Raw genomic sequence first — 19,666 nt, forward strand, 5'->3', positions numbered from 1 at the left:
GATGGACTGTGCGTGCGCGCGTGTGAGAGAGAGAGAGAGAGAGAGAGAGAGAGAGAGAGAGAGAGAGAGAGAGAGAGAGAGAGAGAGAGAGAGAGAGATTGTGTGAGTATGTGCAGCACGCATTTAGCCAAAGTGCTGCTGCAGCTGCTGCTTGGCGTGGAGAGAGTCGCTCAGAAACGGCGAGCGGAGAGCAATGGGAAAGGACACGCGCGCACTCGAGTTGCAAGAGCCTTTCTCCCGTTAGGGCACGAACACACAAACACACTGCTGTTGGAGACAGCGGGGAGTGCTGAGAGGAAGCCAAAACTTTAAAACCATGGATTGGCACCATGCTAATAATTTGATTTAAGTTTTGGGGGGGACAAGAAAGGAAGAGAGAGCACAGGCAAAAGCAATGTGCGCGCAAATTGCTCTCGTAAACAACAGCCTTGTGTAGGACCACCTCGTCGTGGTGCAACAAGCAAAGCCATCCCAGCCATGATGTGGACTCTATTTCTACCGCTTTTCGTTTGCACCGCACTCGGGAACAACAAGAACAACACCGGTGGCGAGGAGCGCGCGGTGCCGTTCTTCCACGGACACGTCTTCGAGAACTCCGCTCCGGGCTCCAGGCTCAACGGGCTGAGCGTCCCGCTGAGGCGGCTCAACCCGGGGAGGCTGTGCGGTGACAAGGAGCCGGCAGCGCACTTCAAACTCCTCGGCGACGGGAGCGAGAACTTCCGCGTCTTCGCGCACCACCAACGCGGGCACGTCCTGCTGAAGACGGCCCGGGTGCTGGACCGGGAGGAGCGGGCCGAGTACACGCTGGCTCTCGGCGTGGTGTGCTGCTCCCCGGGGGAGGAGGAGGACTCTCCGGTGGGGGGACAGCTCTCCATCCCAACGACGCGTGTCCATTTCGAAACACTTCGAAACACCCCCGTTTCCAAGCCCCGCCACGTCTCCTCCGACCCGTTGGACACCCCCGCGGCGACGTGTGACGCTCCGGTGGCCGTCGAAGTGGCCACGGTCCGGGTGGACGTCCTGGACACCAACGACCACCAGCCCACGTTCCCGGACGCCGCTCTGAGGATGACCCTGGACGACGCCACTGCCCTGCGCTCCGTGGTATACACCGTGACGGCGCGGGACGGCGACAGCGGCAAGAACGCGGAGCTCACCTACTTCTCCCTGCCGAGGAACGGCAGCTTCTACGTGGTGCCCAAGACGGGGGATATACTCATCGTGGACTCGATCCTCGGTCTCGCGAGCCCGATAAAGTTTTGCGTGTTCGCCCGCGACCGCGGGTGGCCGTCGCGCACCAGCCGGAGCGTCGCCGTGGAGATCAACCCCCGGCCGTGGCCGCGCGCCGGTCCCCCGCCGAGCTCTGATCGAACGCCGGGGAAACGTAAACCTCGGAGCTCGAGGTCCGTGCGGGAGGAGCCCGACGACAGCCCGGTGTCCATCAACGTGTCCGAGGACGCCGGCATCGGCTCGGTGGTCATGAATCTGAACCCGGTGAGGTTTCAGTCGGCCACGTTCGAGCTGGTGCCCGACGCGGAGAGCAGCTTCCCGGTGAGCGTGAGCCGGGACAGCGGAGATATAGTGATATCCAGGAGGCTGGACAGGGAGACCGAGCCGCTGGTGGAGATCACCGTCAAAGTCCAAGACAAAAGAGGTTCGTGAACTTTGTGTGTGTGTGTGTGTGTGTGTGTGTGTGCGTGTGTGTGCATGTGCGCGTGCGTGCGTGTGCGCGTGCGTGCGTGTGTGTGTGTGTACGAGCGCGTGCACTAAGAGGCTGGATTTAGACTGCAGTTAAAACTACTAAAATCTGATCTTTTGGCCCGACTGTTCACACTGCATTTGCAACTGACCAGATCTGATCTGTTCAGACTGATTTTAATCAACCCAAAGCCCCTGCGTGGATCTGCTTACTGCTTTGGTTACCGTGGTAACGATGTTGGCGTCATGACTTTTCTCTTTGTGTTTTTTCAAAGTTTTAAATTTCCTCTGAATCAGATCCGTGTCACATCCAGATTGGAATCTTATTTGTTCCATCATGTGACTAGGCCTGATTTACACTGCAGCCAAATCCAGCCTGAATCAGATCTGTCACATCCAGATTGGAATCTGATTGGTTTAAATGGTCACATGGTCATATGAAACCAATCAGATTCCAATCTGGATGTGACACAGATCTGATTCAGGCTGGATTTGGCTGCAGTGTAAATCAGGCCTTAGTGACCATTTAAACCAATCGGATTCCTATCTGGCACAGATCTGATTCAGGCTGGATTTCATTTTACTTCCAGTGTAGGGCCTTATCTGATTTCATGTGACCTGCATGTGACGTGTCTGCAGTCTGCATTTAGACTACGGTAAACAGATTCCAAACTTGATGTGACACAGATCTGATTCAGGCTGGGTTTAGCTGGCAGTGTAAATCAGGCCTTAAGTTCTGTGCATGCATGTCTGCATCTGCACACCGTAGGCTATCCCCTGTGCATCAAACCGTGGTAGTGCAATTTAAGAGAGAACTTGTTTTATTTAACATGTGCTGTTGCTATTTGTTTGTATGGCTGTGTGTGTATGTATTGCTATCACCTGGAGTGGTGACTGTGCGCATCACTGTGACCTTTAGTTGATCCAATTAGCCACAGACAGTCTGGCCATATTGACAATAATATGCCTTCACAGGTGTTACCAAATTGCAGATACTAGATACGGTTCCATTAACACCTGTGAAGGAAGTAGTTAACACAACGTAGGCCTAATATGGCTGTAGGGAAACATCTTTGTAGGCATTAAACACCACAGTAAAGAAAGAAGACATGTTTGCTACAGCTTTAATGCAGTAGTAATACATTAGCAGAAGTCAATTCATGGGAGAAGAATGACAGCTACAGTAACACATTTTATAGGTTAATTAAGCCCTATTACCTGTGGATAAGGCAGTTCAACAAGACTGGAGAGCGCAAGAGATGAAAGGAGAAGGAGAGAGGGTGAGAGTTGGGTGAGCAGGGCAGGCACTAATAGAAAATACATTATTAAGACATCTGCTTATTACATAAAATGTAACTAAAATGTAGGCTAGACCAGGAATGCCAGCGTTACAATACCTTCTCCTTAGCAATGCATTGACTTTGTCTGTTTCTGTTGGGTACATGTTTTAGTTTACTGACACATTGCTGTGGTGGTAATATGTATTCCTCTTCAGCAGCTTGAGTTACACAGCTACAGTACGTTCTTGCACTATAGGACTGGATAGCCCTACTGCAGGGATAGGGGGAGTGAGGCAATCGATACTGAGTTTGATTCAGGGAAGGATAAGGAATTGAGAAGGACATTGCACATGGGTACAGGTTGCACTGCGTGTGAATTCAAATTACCCAGTCTTTTGCTCTTCAATGCTATATATGTTTAAAAAAAAACATGTTTAAGTGCTGTGGTTGCTTTGTGAATGCTGAGTGCTGGCACTGCTGATGAGGGGACTACATGCAACATATGCACTCAAACTCACAACCTCTTTTGTGCCATTTATCAGAAAATCTGATGATACCATGATATAGCCTCCTTTGCAATAGGGACAACGAAAATATACCAATATGACATGCTGGTGTAGGCTACTGTAATGAATGCTTTTGCCTATGCACATTTCATTACTCAGATATATAAAAAATATTCACATTTTCATTACACATATCTTTCAGCAGCGTGAGGGGGAAATCATTACATCAAATCCCAAGGCAGACTACATTGGTTGAATTCTGCGAATGAGGGAAAATGTCTCATATCCATGAATATATATCATTTCTAAGTCATGACGTTTACATTTCTTAATCTAGCTAAACGACACAGTTGACATTAACTTGATAGAATATGTCATGTATTATATACACATACAGCATACCTCTTTACATTTGAATGAAAGTGACAATTTGTTCCATCAAGCACTTTGCCATGTAAGTGATGTAACCATCTCATAGTAGGCTATGGTCAGGGTATATACAGTAGAAGGACTTATAAGAGTCCAAACAAATCTGTTGAAGATCGATGGAGAGAAGTCCGGCAGCTCCAGGTCAGGATTTGGTGTCTTGTCATGACTGATGACCTAATCGGTCCATCTGTGCCAGTGGCCACACTGTATGTGCGAACCCATATGTTTAATTTCTGGGCTTATCGTGTGAAGCTCCTGGGGCAAAGCTTTGCTCCGTGCCTAGAGAGTGTGAGATGCATCTGTCTCATTGTCACCCGTCGGTTGAAGTCTTTAATAATCTTTTTTGAGTGGGAAGTCCCACTCCGGCTTCAACCTCCCTCCATCTGCTTGCATTATCCATGTAATCCCATCTCATTCTTTCGCTCACTCTCTCTGTGTGTGTGTGTGTGTGTGTGTGTGTGTGTGTGTGTGTGTGTGTGTGTGTGTGTGTGTGTGTGTGTGTGTGTGTGTGTGTGTGTGTGTGTGTGTGTGTGTGTGTGTGTGTGTGTGTGTGTGTGTGTGTGTTTCTCTGTCTCTCTCTCTCTGGCTCACACTTCCTTGCTCAATGACAGTTGCTCCTGGTCTCCCTCTCTCTAACTCCGGAGATTTGAGATTTAGAGTTGAGGCAGAGCATGGGCGAGTGAGAGAGAGAGAGATAGTGAGCATTTGATGCAGGCGTACTTCTTCTGTGTTCTAGGGGTGTGTGTGTGTGTGTGTGTGTGTGTGTGTGTGTGTGTGTGTGTGTGTGCGTGTGCGTGTGTGTGCGTGCGCGTGCGTGCGCTTCCCAGCGATATGAGGAGAAAAAGAATGTGTGAGACCTGCAGGGGTGTCGCACCAAATTCTGGGCCCTGGGTACAAGGATTCAATGCGGGCCCCCCATGAATTTTCTTCATAGGGGGAGGGGGTTTAACCCATTTAGACTGGGAACACATTATTACGCGTTATGTTGTGCAGATCTACAAGCTCACAGTGCGGCACAGAGTGCCGCGCTGCGAGCTTGTAGATCTGCTATTTTTGAAAAACCTATGTTTCTATGTCAGTGGTGCTCAAACCATTTGATGTGAAGGACCCCCAAAAAGATATGTATTTGGCGACATTTTCACGACTTTTCAAAAATAGCAGATCTACAAGCTCGCAGCCCGGCACTCGGTGCCGCGCTGTGAGCTTGTATATCTGCTACTCTTCAATAGCTAAAGCATAAAATAATTAAGGCCCCTCCACCTTGGGCCCTAGTAACTCAGTCCCCCCCCTTGTGACACCCCTGGAGACCTGACAGTGTTCTTTATGTTAGTGTCCTGAGGAGGCGTTGGTTTTTTGTCAGTCTGTCCACTACTCTGTGGCCTGCCTTGAGACACACTGTACTGTACTACAGTCTGCTGATACAACGCTGGGCATAATTATTTTAAGGTTGGAGTGTGTGTGTGTCTGTCTGCGTCTGTGTGTGTGTGTGTGTGTGCGAGAGAGAAAGTGTGTTTGTATCTTCTTTTCCACCAGTTAGAATTTTGGACTATAGGCTTGTCACGATACTGGATTTCTAACTTCGATACAATATTCAAAAAAATGTCGATACTCAATACCATTTTTGATACCACGTAACCACTAGGTTACTAGGAATAAGCCAAAGTAGGAAGGATACACATAAAAGTAACATTGGTGTACACCAACGAGAGAGGTAAAAACTGAGTATCGATATTATCGATACTATGGAAAAGTCATATTGAAAATTGATACTATATTCAAAATCGATACTTTTCGATACATTTTTTGACAACACTATTTTGGACACACATATGGAAGACTTCTGGCTTGCATTTTGACTTGTAACTATCGCGGGAGCGTTTTTATTACGTCGCGAGTACAGGGGGTGTGAACGAAAGTGTGAACGACACGTTTCAGGGATTTGAACGAATCGCTCACAAGTCTTGCTAATGATTCGATTCTTATGAACAAATCACTCATGAAAGACGCATCACTAGTGTGCGTGTGCGTGTGTGTTTGTGTGTGGGAGGTGTGGGCCGATGCTTGTTAGGCAAAGGACCTTATTTGGTGTGCCTTTTTGTATTAATTCATCTTGTTAAGCATCAAGGGAAGTGGTTGATACCTTTGTGGAGCACTTGTTAGCCAGACAATCAGTTTGCTTCTTAGATCAGTCTTCTTTCCTTAAATTAATTTCTCTTCCCCTAATGATGACCTGTCATCCTCATTCTCATAGTCAAGTAAGTTCCATCCGGGAAATTGTCAAACAATTAATCAACCGTGGCACATACTAGTAGTGTGTAGATCACAGAATCAAAGAAGGATCGTGGGTGCAGTAGCGCCTGTATGTACTGTGTGAGCTTGGTGGTGCATAATAATGTAAAAAATGTATGTGCACAGCCACAGTAACATAACATCCACTCTGGAACTCGCATAAGACCAAACGGCCTACACGATTATACATGCAGTAGGATGTTGTGAGATTTGTATTACTGTGTGCGTTTTTACATTGTAATCCCACACCCTAATCAGAATCGACCAAAAAATAGTGTGTGTTTGTCCATCTGTAACTCCACGTTCAGCAGTTGTTCAATTGTCTAAAAAACATAATACAAAAATCAATAACGCATGTACCTTGCCCAACATTAACTTTATCACCTTCAAATGTGTCTCTACTTCTCATAATCCCCAAATGTTTAAAATATTTTCCCAAATTTTGGCCTGTAGGCGGCTTTGTCCTGTGATGCGATTTACATCACAAATGGGCGTCAACAAGCAGCGCACTCCCAGCTTCACACCACGGGGGGAAGGCTAGTCCTAATTATTGTGGAACATAAAGTTATTCTTACATTCTCCAATTGTATAGAAAAAAAATCAAACCCAGTATAAAGTGAGCAGTGCATTTTAGCAGTTCATTTCATTAAGCTAAGTAATATTGCCAGACCAGAAAAAGCACAAACAAATAAATAAATAAATAAACATTTTGCGGCTCCAGACAGATTTCTAATTTAAAAAAAAAAAGCCAAAAATGGTTCTTTTGATAATAAAGGTTACCTATCCTAGGTAAATGAGTCTCATAATTACTGACACAAATCTGTGGAGAGTCACAAATGCAGTCTTTTAAACATGTATAAGTTGACACACAAATGTTGATTATGAGTTACAAATATATGAGTTACAAATGTTGATATATGAGTAACACATTTGACAATTGCGCACTACAAATATGATTTAGGCCTACACTTATATGTAGGCCTAAATATTTTTGAGACTGCCGCTTGGTATAAATTGCCTCTACAAGTACACATCTGTTTTACAGTTACAAATGTTTATGAGACTAAAACAGCTGACTGTAATCAAGAGATTGGTTAATTATATTGGTTGACTCCCCCTATGTCAGCTACACTAACTCTCTGTCCCTCCCACTCACACAGGGATGTATCCATAAGATATGCGCGCGCGCGCGCGCGCACACACACACACACACACACACACACACACACACACACACACACACACACACACACACACACACACACACACACACACACACACACACACACACACACACACACACACTCTGCTTGAGGCAAACCACCACAACATATGGATTGAACACTTAAATCCATGCAAGTTTCAATAATTTAACGAATGTATTCCCATGGTCTAAAGGCACAGCACACACTGGCAGGCAGCACAGAAGTCCATCCACCCACACTAGGATGCATGCAACAAATTCCCCCATAATGTCGGACACACTGTAATGTGGTTAATTTTGTGAAACCTCACCCCACCTATACTGTAGTATAGGCAGTATGCAGACATGGGGGGGGGGAGAGACTCAATGTCTTTCAACTGTTTTAGTTTCATAAAGATGTTGCTTATAACATATCGAAACTCTTAAGAAATCCTAGTGGTTGAAAGTAGGTCAACTTACCATTGACGCCCCATGTAAAAAAGTCGGATGCATCCCATCTGAAGTCCACTCAAAAGGTTCAGTATTGTCCTCAATCAACCAGAAACGGTGTTGGATCGTGGATGCAGCACAGTGCTTGTTCAAAAGCTAATGATTAACCCTTAGAATGCCATTTCTGTATGTTACACATTTTATGTATTTTTATGTACTGTCTAAGTACCATGCATGTAATTTCTATGATGCAAAGCACGTTGTATTTTCTGTTTGAAAGTGAAATAATAAGAATTATTATTATTATGAATGGCCAACTTTCTTAAATATCAGTTTACTTTTTGTATTACTAAATCCCCAAATAGGAACCTCCGATCCTTAAAGGGGAAGACCACCCATTTTCAATATTGAAATATGTCATTAATATAACTTAGAGGAGTTGTGTGGAAATAGAAAAAAAGTTCCCCCCCTTCTGTGTTGCCTAGAACTGGAGAATTGATTTTGGGCTTTGTATTGTAAAGTACAATGTGTGATGTCATCAAGTTGTAATTTACAATACAAACCCCAAAATCAATCCTCCAGTATTAGGCAACACAGAAGAGGGGGAACCTTTTTTTTTATTTCCACACAACTCCTCTAAGGTATATTAATGACATAGTTCAATATTGAAAATGGGTGGTCTTCCCCTTTAACTATGACCACCAGGTATAACTTTACTGTGGACCACATGCAATATCTCCAATAGTGACACCCCTGGCAGGTGTCTGAGGGTGCTTTGTTTTGGGGGCAGGTGCTATATGTTCAGCAGGCTGCCCAGGCTCACCACACTGGCATGCTGCGCTGTGTGCCAAGACCCAATTCTTCATGGATGATTTGAAGCAGCCAACCCCAGTGTGTAGGCGGTTCAGCAGGGTCTATTGCCGGCATGGCACATCTTCACCTTTGACGCCATCCCCCGGGTCCCAGATGTAGCGATGGATTCTTGTGAGCCCGGCTGTCTCCCACTGCTGCTTCCAAGATCCCACCAGCCTGTGCGTTGACAGACAGGTCCTTAGGCATAGAGCGAAGCATCTCTTGTGCTGCTTTTATTGTGACTTCTATCGTGACTTTACTTTGCTTGGAAGTGCTGCATTGATTGCGGTGTCATGCAGGATGTGCTAGTCATGTTTCTGGACCTTCCTTGCCATGGTACCAGCCTCCCATCGGAGGCTGGCCAGGGCAGTTCCCGCTGGGACTGGCAGGTGGAACACAGAGGTGGGTTTCAGGCAACCAGAGAGCGCTGTTGATGGCAACATCAACATTTTGGACATGTGGGCTTCGTTAACACGATGGGGCTCAGTATTCGGCTGCAGAGAGGGCCAGGCCCATGGGGGAAATTCAGTTTTAAGTTGGGGGTTATGTCTCTTGCTCGAGGACAACTCAACATGTTGATGGGTCCCAGAATTGAATCTGGGACCTTCTGCTTAGCGAGCGGGTTCTCTACCATTCAGCTATTACCTCCCTGTTGGTCACCGCTTCCATGTTGGTCATTGCAGCATGATGGCTAGGTCGTCCACAGAACCGTATTTTCAAATGTTGTATCCGTGTTGATGTAGATGTTGAACAGTAATGGGGAGAGAACAGACTCTTTGGGAACACCATTCCCCTGGCTTCTGAGCTTGCTGCGCTGGCCATCGCTGGTCTGTAGAGCAGGGTTTCCCAAACCTTTTTGTCTCAGGGCACCCCATGAATATGTTTTTTTCATCCGAGGCACCCCTACATTATATCGTCGTTGTCGGGTTGAAAGATTGTATGTCCAAAACCTTCTCTTTTTGTGTTATTATTTTAAAAACTATTTAAAATAGTGAAAATAGCCGATCTACAAGTACACATGTGTGCTTGTAGATCTGCTCATTTCATTTGCTCACAAATTACTGTCACAGAAAGAAAAAAGGAAAATGCACCCACACATACATAGCTTTGTCTCATTCTACGTGTGAGGACAATGCAATCATATCACTGCCAGATAAACAAAAACATGCATGACACGATGAGTAAATGTTATGTCAGTGTAAAATTACTAACAACCGAGGGAAGGACATTAAAGCATTTTGGCTATGTGGAGGGACATTTTACTTTAACGCTGTGGCCAGTGGCGTCAGTTAAGAAAAGGCTAAGGTATGGCAACATGACTGGTGTCTTGCACGCGCGCAAGAAGTAAATCTAAATTTTTCCCCCTTTTCTACGGTTTCTTGGGCTGGATATGGCAGCCGGGAACGGTTGTTCAAGTGCAGCTAAATTTGGCATGTTAGTAAACGTGCCACAATTAACACTAATGCATTGCACCTGTGCAGCTGACCTGCGGAACCTGGGAATATACCATTCTGTCAAGATGGGGAGAATATAATTATAACACCTTGTTAACTCATTGCATGCCAGGCCCGATAGTCCCGAGATTATTTCAATGTCTTTCCCTGCCAGGCCCGATAGTCCCGAGAATTTCCGCCATTTTGAAAAAAAAAAAAAAAAAAAAAAAAAAAATCAAAAAAAATTTTTTTTTCAATTTTTTTTTGGGACCCCAAAAAATTTAGTAGGCATGATAGAAATAGAAATTGCATGTTTAACCCCCATAGCAACCCCATCTATCAAACATGGCAGCCATCTTTGTTTACATTTTAGGAAAACATAATGGCTTGTATCTCATGAATGCCTGAACGGATTTCCATTCGGACTTTTTTGTTTGAAAGCTGTGAGCAATGTGGACACACGTGGTGCATTATCTAGGCATGGGTGTGCATGATCCGTGCACTATGAATTACATGGAAGTCTATGGAGACCAGTGGCACCATAGAGTACGAAGGTATTGTTAAATGGCGGGGAATGTGTTAAAGTGACCATTTTGTAAAATTTTGCATTTGTAGTTATTTTACTGTAATTTAACAACATAATAACCAGCACAGATAACAATAAGACATTTCATGGATTTATATTTAAAAGTAACTTTTATTTTCCCCCCTGGACCCAGGGTATGGCAGCTGCATACCCCTGCCATACCCAATTGACGCCCCTGCTGTGGCACACCAAGCTGATGAGCTACTTTGGCCAAAGAATCGCTTGTAGAATGTCTGGTGTCTACAGGTCCATCAGTGGCAGTGAGGCTTTGATTGTTCACCCAACCCGCAAGAACAATCAGTGTCGGTGTTCATAACGGAGGGGACGGGGGCGCGCTCCCTCCCTCCCTCCCTCCCTCCCTCCCTCCCTCCGTGAAATCTCAGTGATTTTTAATCCACCAACATGTTTGCTCATTCACTGTCATGTCTATCTCCAACAGGAGGGAGGCTCATTATAATGCACAGTGCTTATTGTGCAAGAGGCACAGCAGAATAACTTAATTGATTGTTTAACTCTCCCTCCCTGTCGACAAGATAGGTTATGATCTAATGTTAATTAATGTTCTGTACTGTTCATTTAAACACATTCAGAAGTTCAGCTGTTCGGCCTGTTGTGAACGAACACCAGGCGAGGTTAAGACATGAATTGAATTGAATTCAATTATTGTCTCCAAGGAGAAATTTGTCTTGGGCAATGGGGGTCATGAGGACATGAATGGCATTTGTACCCATGAGATTTGCCAGGTGTGTGTCCACAGCTTGTGCACACAGCTCTGCTTTTAACATCTCCACTGACGTCTGATCCAATTGATCTCTAGACCTTAGTGAGTCTGTAGTAGCCAGGACTAGTCAGTGTGGTGTGTAAGGGCCAATAATTCAATCATGAAAACAAAAACAGGCTGATAGTTTGTACCTCAGTGACTAATTCTGCTTTTACTGTATGAGAAACTGCAACTACTCATCTCATTTCCCACAAGGCTGTGACTAGGGATGGGACGATATGAAAACTTCATGTCTTTTATTATTATTGATTGATGATTATTGTGACCAAAATAACTGTGATTTATGATATTATCGCGATAAATCAAATATCCCAACATCCATTATCCTGGGGCGGAACATTTGCCAAAAAATAGCAGATCTACAAGCTCACAGCACGTCGTGTTGCGCTGTGATCGGCATTGTTTTGGCAAAGAGATTTGGTATATAGAGTGAAAAAAAGACTGTATCAAGTACGTTATTTAGAGGTCCGACCCATTATTGATTAGGATTTTTATGTGTAGATGCATATAGATTCATTGTGACTTTATGCTATTTAATTTAATAGATTCTGTAAATAGGTAGCGTACTGTTAATACATGTATTTTAGTTTTGTAAACTGCATGTGAGTATGAAATTAACCTTAACATTGGGGAATTATGGGCAGTCCCCTGCATAACATAGAACAATCACATTTACATTTCATTTGCATGATTGATTTGTACAACCACATCAGACACAAAATGTATTTATTTTTTGCCCACAATTTGGCATGCTCCCCTCTCGTTGCATGGAAAGCCAATTGATTATTTGCATAGTATAAGCGGCGCATTACACTACTGAATTTGGGTCTATCTGGATAGAAAAGGACAATGCAATTTAGGCTGGAAACCAGACGAATCTGCCAGCGCAGGAACAAAAATTGCACTGACAGTGATATTATTCTGGCCATGCCAGGCTAAATGCATTTGACATACACGTCACATACACATAATAATATATATATCAAGCAATACGCATGATACACATGTCTAAAGTAATATCTACAGTATGACAAGGTTAGAGATCCAGTAGCAATATCCTCTCCACACGGTGGCTGTCAATAATAGCTGACACTGGGAAAAAAACTTGCAAACTCTTTTGCCCTCCTTTTGAGTAACCATAAAAGGGATTATCCTTGCATACTCTGCAAGTTTAGCTGTAGTTTCCCACCTGTCCAAAGTCATTACCGAGACATTAAATAAGTAGCCTTTTAATTAACACCTTTTGTAATCATCCTCTTGTTGATATAACTACTACATAGCTCATGATATATAACTGTTGCGACCGAAGGTCGCAGTTTACTTCAGTCGCAATAGTAAGAAACATTACAGCTCGAGAAACATCACAGCTTGTCTGTGTCCGTCTGTGTAGATGTGTACACATTTTTATGGTCTATGGGTTTGCCGCTCTGACATCATGCCCTGATGTCATTGTGATGTCAGGGGAACCACTCTAACAGAATGAGTTTGCCGCTCTGCCATCACGCTCTGGCTTCACTATGATGTCACACTAACAGAATCCCTTTCATGCCCATATATGGAGTTCCCTGATGTCTTCAATATTAAGCCATTTCTAACAGGACTTCATATGGGAATGCACATATATGGAGGCCACATCGGCCACATACCACACTAACATAATCCATATATGGCCAAGACAGATGGCCAAGACACTGACAGCACATAATTATCTGTGTGGCTGGTTCTACAGACAGGGATCTCCATGTATGCGCATAAAAGGGTAATGTCAGATGTCATAGACATCATAGGACTTTCACATAAAGAATAACTGAGTAAGCATCATCAGTCAGTCTGTCCGTCACGTCACACTTTTACCCAACTCATATCTCTGCCACCGTTGCCCCAATCCATGCCAAACTTTGCACACACACTCCTTGCCTGCCAATCCACAACCTCCCCTTCCGTCGCCGCCAAAAAGTGCAAAAATGACCAAATGACCACCCAAACGGGGCTGTTCACGGGGAATTTCCGGGGACCACCGACTCCTGTTCCGGCTCCGGAATGGATGCAAAAGTGGTCGCACCCCCTAGTGGAGGACCCACTGCAGCGCACATAAAATGCCGTAACTCGGGCTAGGAGCGACCGGGAGAGCCGGGGCCGGTACCCACGTGTCCGCCTCGGCGGCGCCAAGAGAGCCGTCAACATGAATCTGTCCCATATAGCGCCACCATCAGGCCCATTTTTTCAAACACATTTTTGGACACTGATCCTACAGATTTTGCCCTAAAATCACACAAATCGGTACACAGTATGTCTACACTCATGTCATCAACATGGATCTGTCCCATATAGCGCCCCCATCTGGCCGATTTTTTCAAACACATTTTTGGACACTGCTCCTACACATTTTGCCCTTAAATCACGCTGCGACCTGGCGGTCGCTTATCTCCCGATTAGGGAGACTTACTGGTTAAAATGTTTGTGGTCTCCTCATAGAGCTTTTCCATTCAAGAGGTAACACTGCATGGGGTGGGCCATATATTCCTTTTACATGTGTCCACCTTAACGATTAACGTTGTGTTTCACCTGCATTTGACACAACCTCACAGTCGTGAGGTCGAGAGAGATGCTCCATATTTGTGAAAAGTTTTTTTTTTTTGCATTTTTCAAGTCAATAGAGAATATTTATTCATGAATAAATTAATATAAATTAAACTATATAACTATCTCAGCAAAATGCAAGCAGACCAGTCCCGATGAAGACGGTTGATTTGACATTTGGCCCAAGTGTGTGCCACCAAAACTGTGGGAGGAGTAGCGTGGCAAAATGCTGCTCATCTTGAAAGATGAAAAGATAAATGGATGCAAGAAGAAAGTGCTATAGTCTGGTTGCAACCACACTAATAAATTGCAGTGTCAGTGTCAACCGTTTAGCATGTACGAAGGGATTTATTTATATATTCCGGTTGTGTTAAAGGCACCTTATGCAATCCTGCACGGTCATCCAGGTCAACACTGAGCTGGGCCAAGAATGAGCCAGAAGTGTGTGCATCACCTGCATCTCAAATTGTCCTTAGGCATCTCATTGTCAGTCTGGGACCTAATAAAGTCACAAAATGCTTCGCTATGATTGAATAGGCTACAATCGGTTCTATTACCACAAAAGTATGCGAGTAACAGATTAAAAGTGATAGATTCCTGCTCTTTGCCAGGAAGTTAACATTTCCTTTCTGAAACAGCTTGGACACTTGAGTAAGATGTGGCAGTACATCAGCCTGCAGATGAACTGCTGCGTCAAAGCGGTGGGTGCAACAGAATCCATACAGGCCCTTGGCTACGGGGCACTTATTGACCTAGGTCTTTTCAGGCAGCCAGGACTGCACTGAGGTTTCTTTGCAAAGTGACGATGACTGCCAGGTGCTGAGGCAGCCAGTGCCTGTCCTTGCTGAAAAATATTTCTATCATAAGATAAAAGAAGTAATAATGACACAGAAAGTGCACTTGTAGCACACAATAATGGCCAGATGCCGGCAGAAGATGCTTTCTTGTCTCACGTTTTTAAGTCCTCAAGGGCCAAGGACTCTGCTGCAGCTTTTAAGAACAGTTCTTCTGTTGGCACTGTTGTGAAAATAGAGATGGAGGTGCAAGTTCAGGGCTCCAGAATAACGTTTTACATTGTTTGCACTTGTGCACTCAACTTTTTCATTTAGGTGCACCGGCACATAATACACAACACGTGCCAATACACAGGCATTGCTCTGAAAACTTATGATGCAAAAAATGTGCATAACACCATTGAAAGAAGGTTGCCGTTTCAGAGGAACCAGTCATAGTCAAGTCTTGAGTCTGTGGTCACGAGACCGAGTCAGGACTCAAATCTCTCTCAGACATTTTTACTATACATTTTAACATCTATTTAGCTAAGGAATTCAAATCATGTACGATAAAAAAAAAATGCATACACAATATGTCTTGAGTCTTGAGTAAGCCAAAAATAAACTTTAAGATCAGGATACCAAATCCATCCAAGGATAGAGAACTCACACAGGATGCAGGATAAATGTGTGAAATTTTAAGTAAGCAGGCTGTTAACTCTGCATGTGCTTTCCGCCACTTTATCAGAGTAGAGATACAGCTGTAATATGTACTCTACAGTATGTAGGAATACACACCCAGGACACTACAATAGGTTTATGTAATATAGCTTGCCAACTCTCCTTGAGTCACTTTCAAGTCATCGCATACATCTCACTGCTTGTTGTCTGGATGTACCATGATAAAATAGCAGAATAATTAATTGTGAGATTTGTCTGTGTTTATGTTGTCAACTAGATGGATTAATACATACAGACAGACAGACAGACAGACAGACAGACAGACAGACAGACAGACAGACAGACAGACAGACAGACAGACAGACAGACAGACAGACAGACAGACAGACAGACAGACAGACAGACATGTAGTGTGTCACTATTAATGAACACAATTGCTGTTAATTTTAAAGCCAAAATTCCTCAGTAACAGACAAGATTCAACTAGATGAGCCACATCCAGATTGGACTCTGTTTGTTTAAATGAGTTAGACTCATATTTTAAAAAATCTGATTCCAATCTGGATGTGGCTCAGATCTGATTCAGGCTGGATTTGGCTGCCAGTGTAAATGGGGCCTTAGTGTTTCACTTTTAATAGACAGAATTGCGGTTAATTTTCAAGCCAAACTACCTCAGCTCCAGACAACATTCATAAGCATGCCAGAGGGAGGATGGTGTGCTGCTGAGCCAATAACTGAGCCAAATGAAGGCAAGCTAAGTTATGTCAAAATACTTTGGCAATGCAGTTTGCCTGTCTGAGTCTCTGTCCAGTATTGTCTGTGAAGGAGGGACCAAGACTGGAGTAATGTGAGAGGGAAAGAGAGAGTTGTGTTGTTTGAGTTTGACATTATAACCACAAGTAACCAAGGGACTAATTGTATTCTTCCTGTGCACCGTACTCCTTAGCCCCGCATAGCCAGACAATCTCACTGTGTGGATATTAGTCTGGTTCTCCTCAGTGTTATTTTATTTTTCCAAGGAGCGGTTACAAAAGGATTCAAACAGAGACTCTATTAGACCCACAACCAACCAGAGTTGCGCAAAGGTGTTACACCTGCCCTACATTTGCATACTGGGCCCTGGTTGGTGTCAGTGTTATTTATTTATTTTTCCCAAGGGGCGGTTACAAAAAGATAAAAACCTACTACCAATTAGATTTTGCGCAAAGGTCATACGCACGCCTTATATTTACATACTGGGCCCCTAGTTGGTTCCTCACGACTTGTGAGCCGTGAAATATTTGATTAACTGAGCGGGCCAGACCTAATCTACCAAGGGCATTTTTTCTTTGCAATTGCATATTTGTCTGGCTATGCGAGGCTATACTCCTAACCACTGTAGAAGAAGAAGAAAAGGATTTTTACGTGATAATAATAATAATTTTCTTTGGGCTTGACATGATACCACGGCAATAATATTGTAACAATGCTTACCGATGACTATGAAAACAGATTTTCCTGGTAGGGGAATAATGAAAAACAAGCCAAGAAGTGGATTTGTGGATGTTGATTTCAGTGCTGATGTGAATGATAGACAAGTAAATGAGCATTCAGAATCTGCAATTGTCATTGTTTTCTAATTCTGTTCCTGAACAACCCGCATTTGAACCCTGTTGTTGGTGATGTCTGACCACATATATTTTGGCTTGGTTGGCAAGTCCCTGCCCACTACAGACTGCACTGTGTCATCCTGTTGAAGCTCCTCACTGGCAGGTGAAAAAAAGTGGCTGGCATATTGGAGAAGCCATGTGGTTGAGTTTTTTCTACATAATCCTGCAATATTAACATCTTAACGCATGGTCCCGCTATATTTCCAGTGGGACCCAGAAAACATTTACAAAAATAAAAAACAGAATGAGTGAGAGAGAGAGAGAGAAAGAGAGAGATATTATTGCAGCACCATGGACAAGGCTGCACTTAGTGCTTGACAATAGGTTATTGAATTGATGCATTATGCACATCGGCACATACTGTTGGGAGCAACGTTTTAACAAAGATTAGAGAAAGGTTTACACCCTGAAAGCAAAAGGAATGCTTGCACTCTCCAACACACGCCCTGTCAGCCAGCAGATAGGCATAATGGGTGAAAATATGCTCATACCATTTCAAAATAACTGATCCCCAGGCAGTCTGAAGCGTGGATCCTGGCGTAGAGTCGGGGGAGAGGCAGAGTCGCAGAGATCCACCAATCTGACCGCTAAGTGGCTATATTTGTTTTGCAGGAAAACATTTTAGAAATATCTACTCACATGTGTGTAGATAACATATTTAGGAGAAGGCCTTCTGCGAGCTTCTTGCCCAATGTTAATTGAATTAAAAAAGATTGTCTGCTCCTGATGCAGGGCTCAAACACTTGGTTTCAATACCATCCCTACAAAGGACCTACCGATTCAAAGACCGACCGGTATGGGTCAGCAGTGACACGACTACAGAACACAAGTGTGTGGGGAATTCAGGAGTTGGTGTAACAGCTAAATTGGGAGTAAAGCTAGTTGCACACTCTGCGTTTCTTCGTTGCGAAATGCGTTTTCCAGGGCAAGGAGAGAGAGAGAGAGAGAGAGAGAGAGAAGAGAGAGAGAGAGAGAGAGAGAGAGAGAGAGAGAGAGAGAGAGAGAGAGAGAGAGATAGAGAGAGAGGAGAGAGAGAGAGAGAGAGAGAGAGAGAGAGAGAGAGAGAGAGAGAGTGAGAGAGAGAGAGAGAGAGAGAGAGAGACCCAGTGGTCCGAAAATAAATTAAGAAACGGGCGGCAGTGTGCAAACGTGATTGACATAACGTGAGGTTGATTTCTTTATTTACGTGCTCCGAAATTCGGTCCTATATTCGGTCCGGAAAAATGCAGCAGTGTGCAACGAGACATGGAAAATTGACAAAAATAAATGTATAAAAGAAAGGGACATATTTCTGCACTTTAATATCAAGTCAAGAGAACAGCTTGGAGTAGCCTAACAACTAAAAACATAATGCATAGTATACCAGTAAGACTCCCTAATCGGGAGATAAGCGACCGTTGGTCGCTTATAAGCGGCCGTTGGTCGCTTATCTCCTGTCACACTGCTGACATCAGTATGACATCACACCGTACACAAATGACCCTTATATAAGACCGGCATTATCTACCGACAGATTAGTAACAAGATGTCAAAATCGTTGAAGGTTGAATCTCCAGATATGGAGATAACCAACACATCACTCCATATATGGAGATAACCGACGAATCTCACTAAGTCTGACCTCACAAGCCCCATATTTGGACACGAACAACATATAACTCCATATATAGAGACATAGCTGCTGACATCAGTATGACATCACACTGCTGACATCAGTATGACATCACACCGTACAAAATGACCCTTATATAAGACCGGCATTATCTACCGACAGATTAGATGCAAGCAGGATCTCGACTCTGACACAACTCATCGGCTCATAAGCTGGTTCTCCCTCCATATATGGAGATAACCGACGAATCTCACTAAGTCTGACCTCACAAGCCCCATATTTGGACACGAACAACATATAACTCCATATATAGAGACATAGCTGCTGACATCAGTATGACATCACACTGCTGACATCAGTATGACATCACACCGTACACAAATGACCCTGACGGCACACACCAAGCAGTGTGATGTCATACTGATGCGGAGATATGAGCAGGGCAAAGGTGTGACGTGTGACGTGTGACCGACGGACGGACGGACGGACGGACGGACGGACGGACGGTGGAGGTTTTGATACCAGTAAGACTACGGTCGCTTATCTCCACAATATGGAGATAACCAACACATCCCTCCATATATGGAGATAACCGACGAATCTCACTAAGTCTGACCTCACAAGCCCCATATTTGGACACGAACAACATATAACTCCATATATAGAGACATAGCTGCTGACATCAGTATGACATCACACTGCTGACATCAGTATGACATCACACCGTACACAAATGACCCTTATATAAGACCGGCATTATCTACCGACAGATTAGATGCAAGCAGGATCTCGACTCTGACACAACTCATCGGCTCATAAGCTGGTTCTCCCTCCATATATGGAGATAACCGACGAATCTCACTAAGTCTGACCTCACAAGCCCC

General features: G+C 44.2%; 1 protein-coding gene across 1 annotated transcript in view; it reads left to right on the plus strand.

Annotated features, from left to right (window-relative positions):
- Nucleotides 1-480: 480 nt before the first annotated feature.
- LOC308288878 (neural-cadherin) overlaps nucleotides 481-19,666 on the plus strand; it is a gene marked incomplete at both ends in the record, with an annotated part of 433,302 nt that continues 414,116 nt past the window's right edge. Inside the window, one exon of the mRNA XM_080730353.1 lies at nucleotides 481-1,654. Coding sequence (XP_080586479.1) covers nucleotides 481-1,654 — 1,174 coding nt within the window. The remainder of the gene's footprint in view (nucleotides 1,655-19,666) is intronic.

The sequence above is a fragment of the Nannobrachium achirus genome (assembly GCF_963921795.1).
Source record: "Nannobrachium achirus genome assembly, chromosome: 7".
In the NCBI taxonomy this organism is placed as follows: Eukaryota; Metazoa; Chordata; class Actinopteri; order Myctophiformes; family Myctophidae; genus Nannobrachium; species Nannobrachium achirus.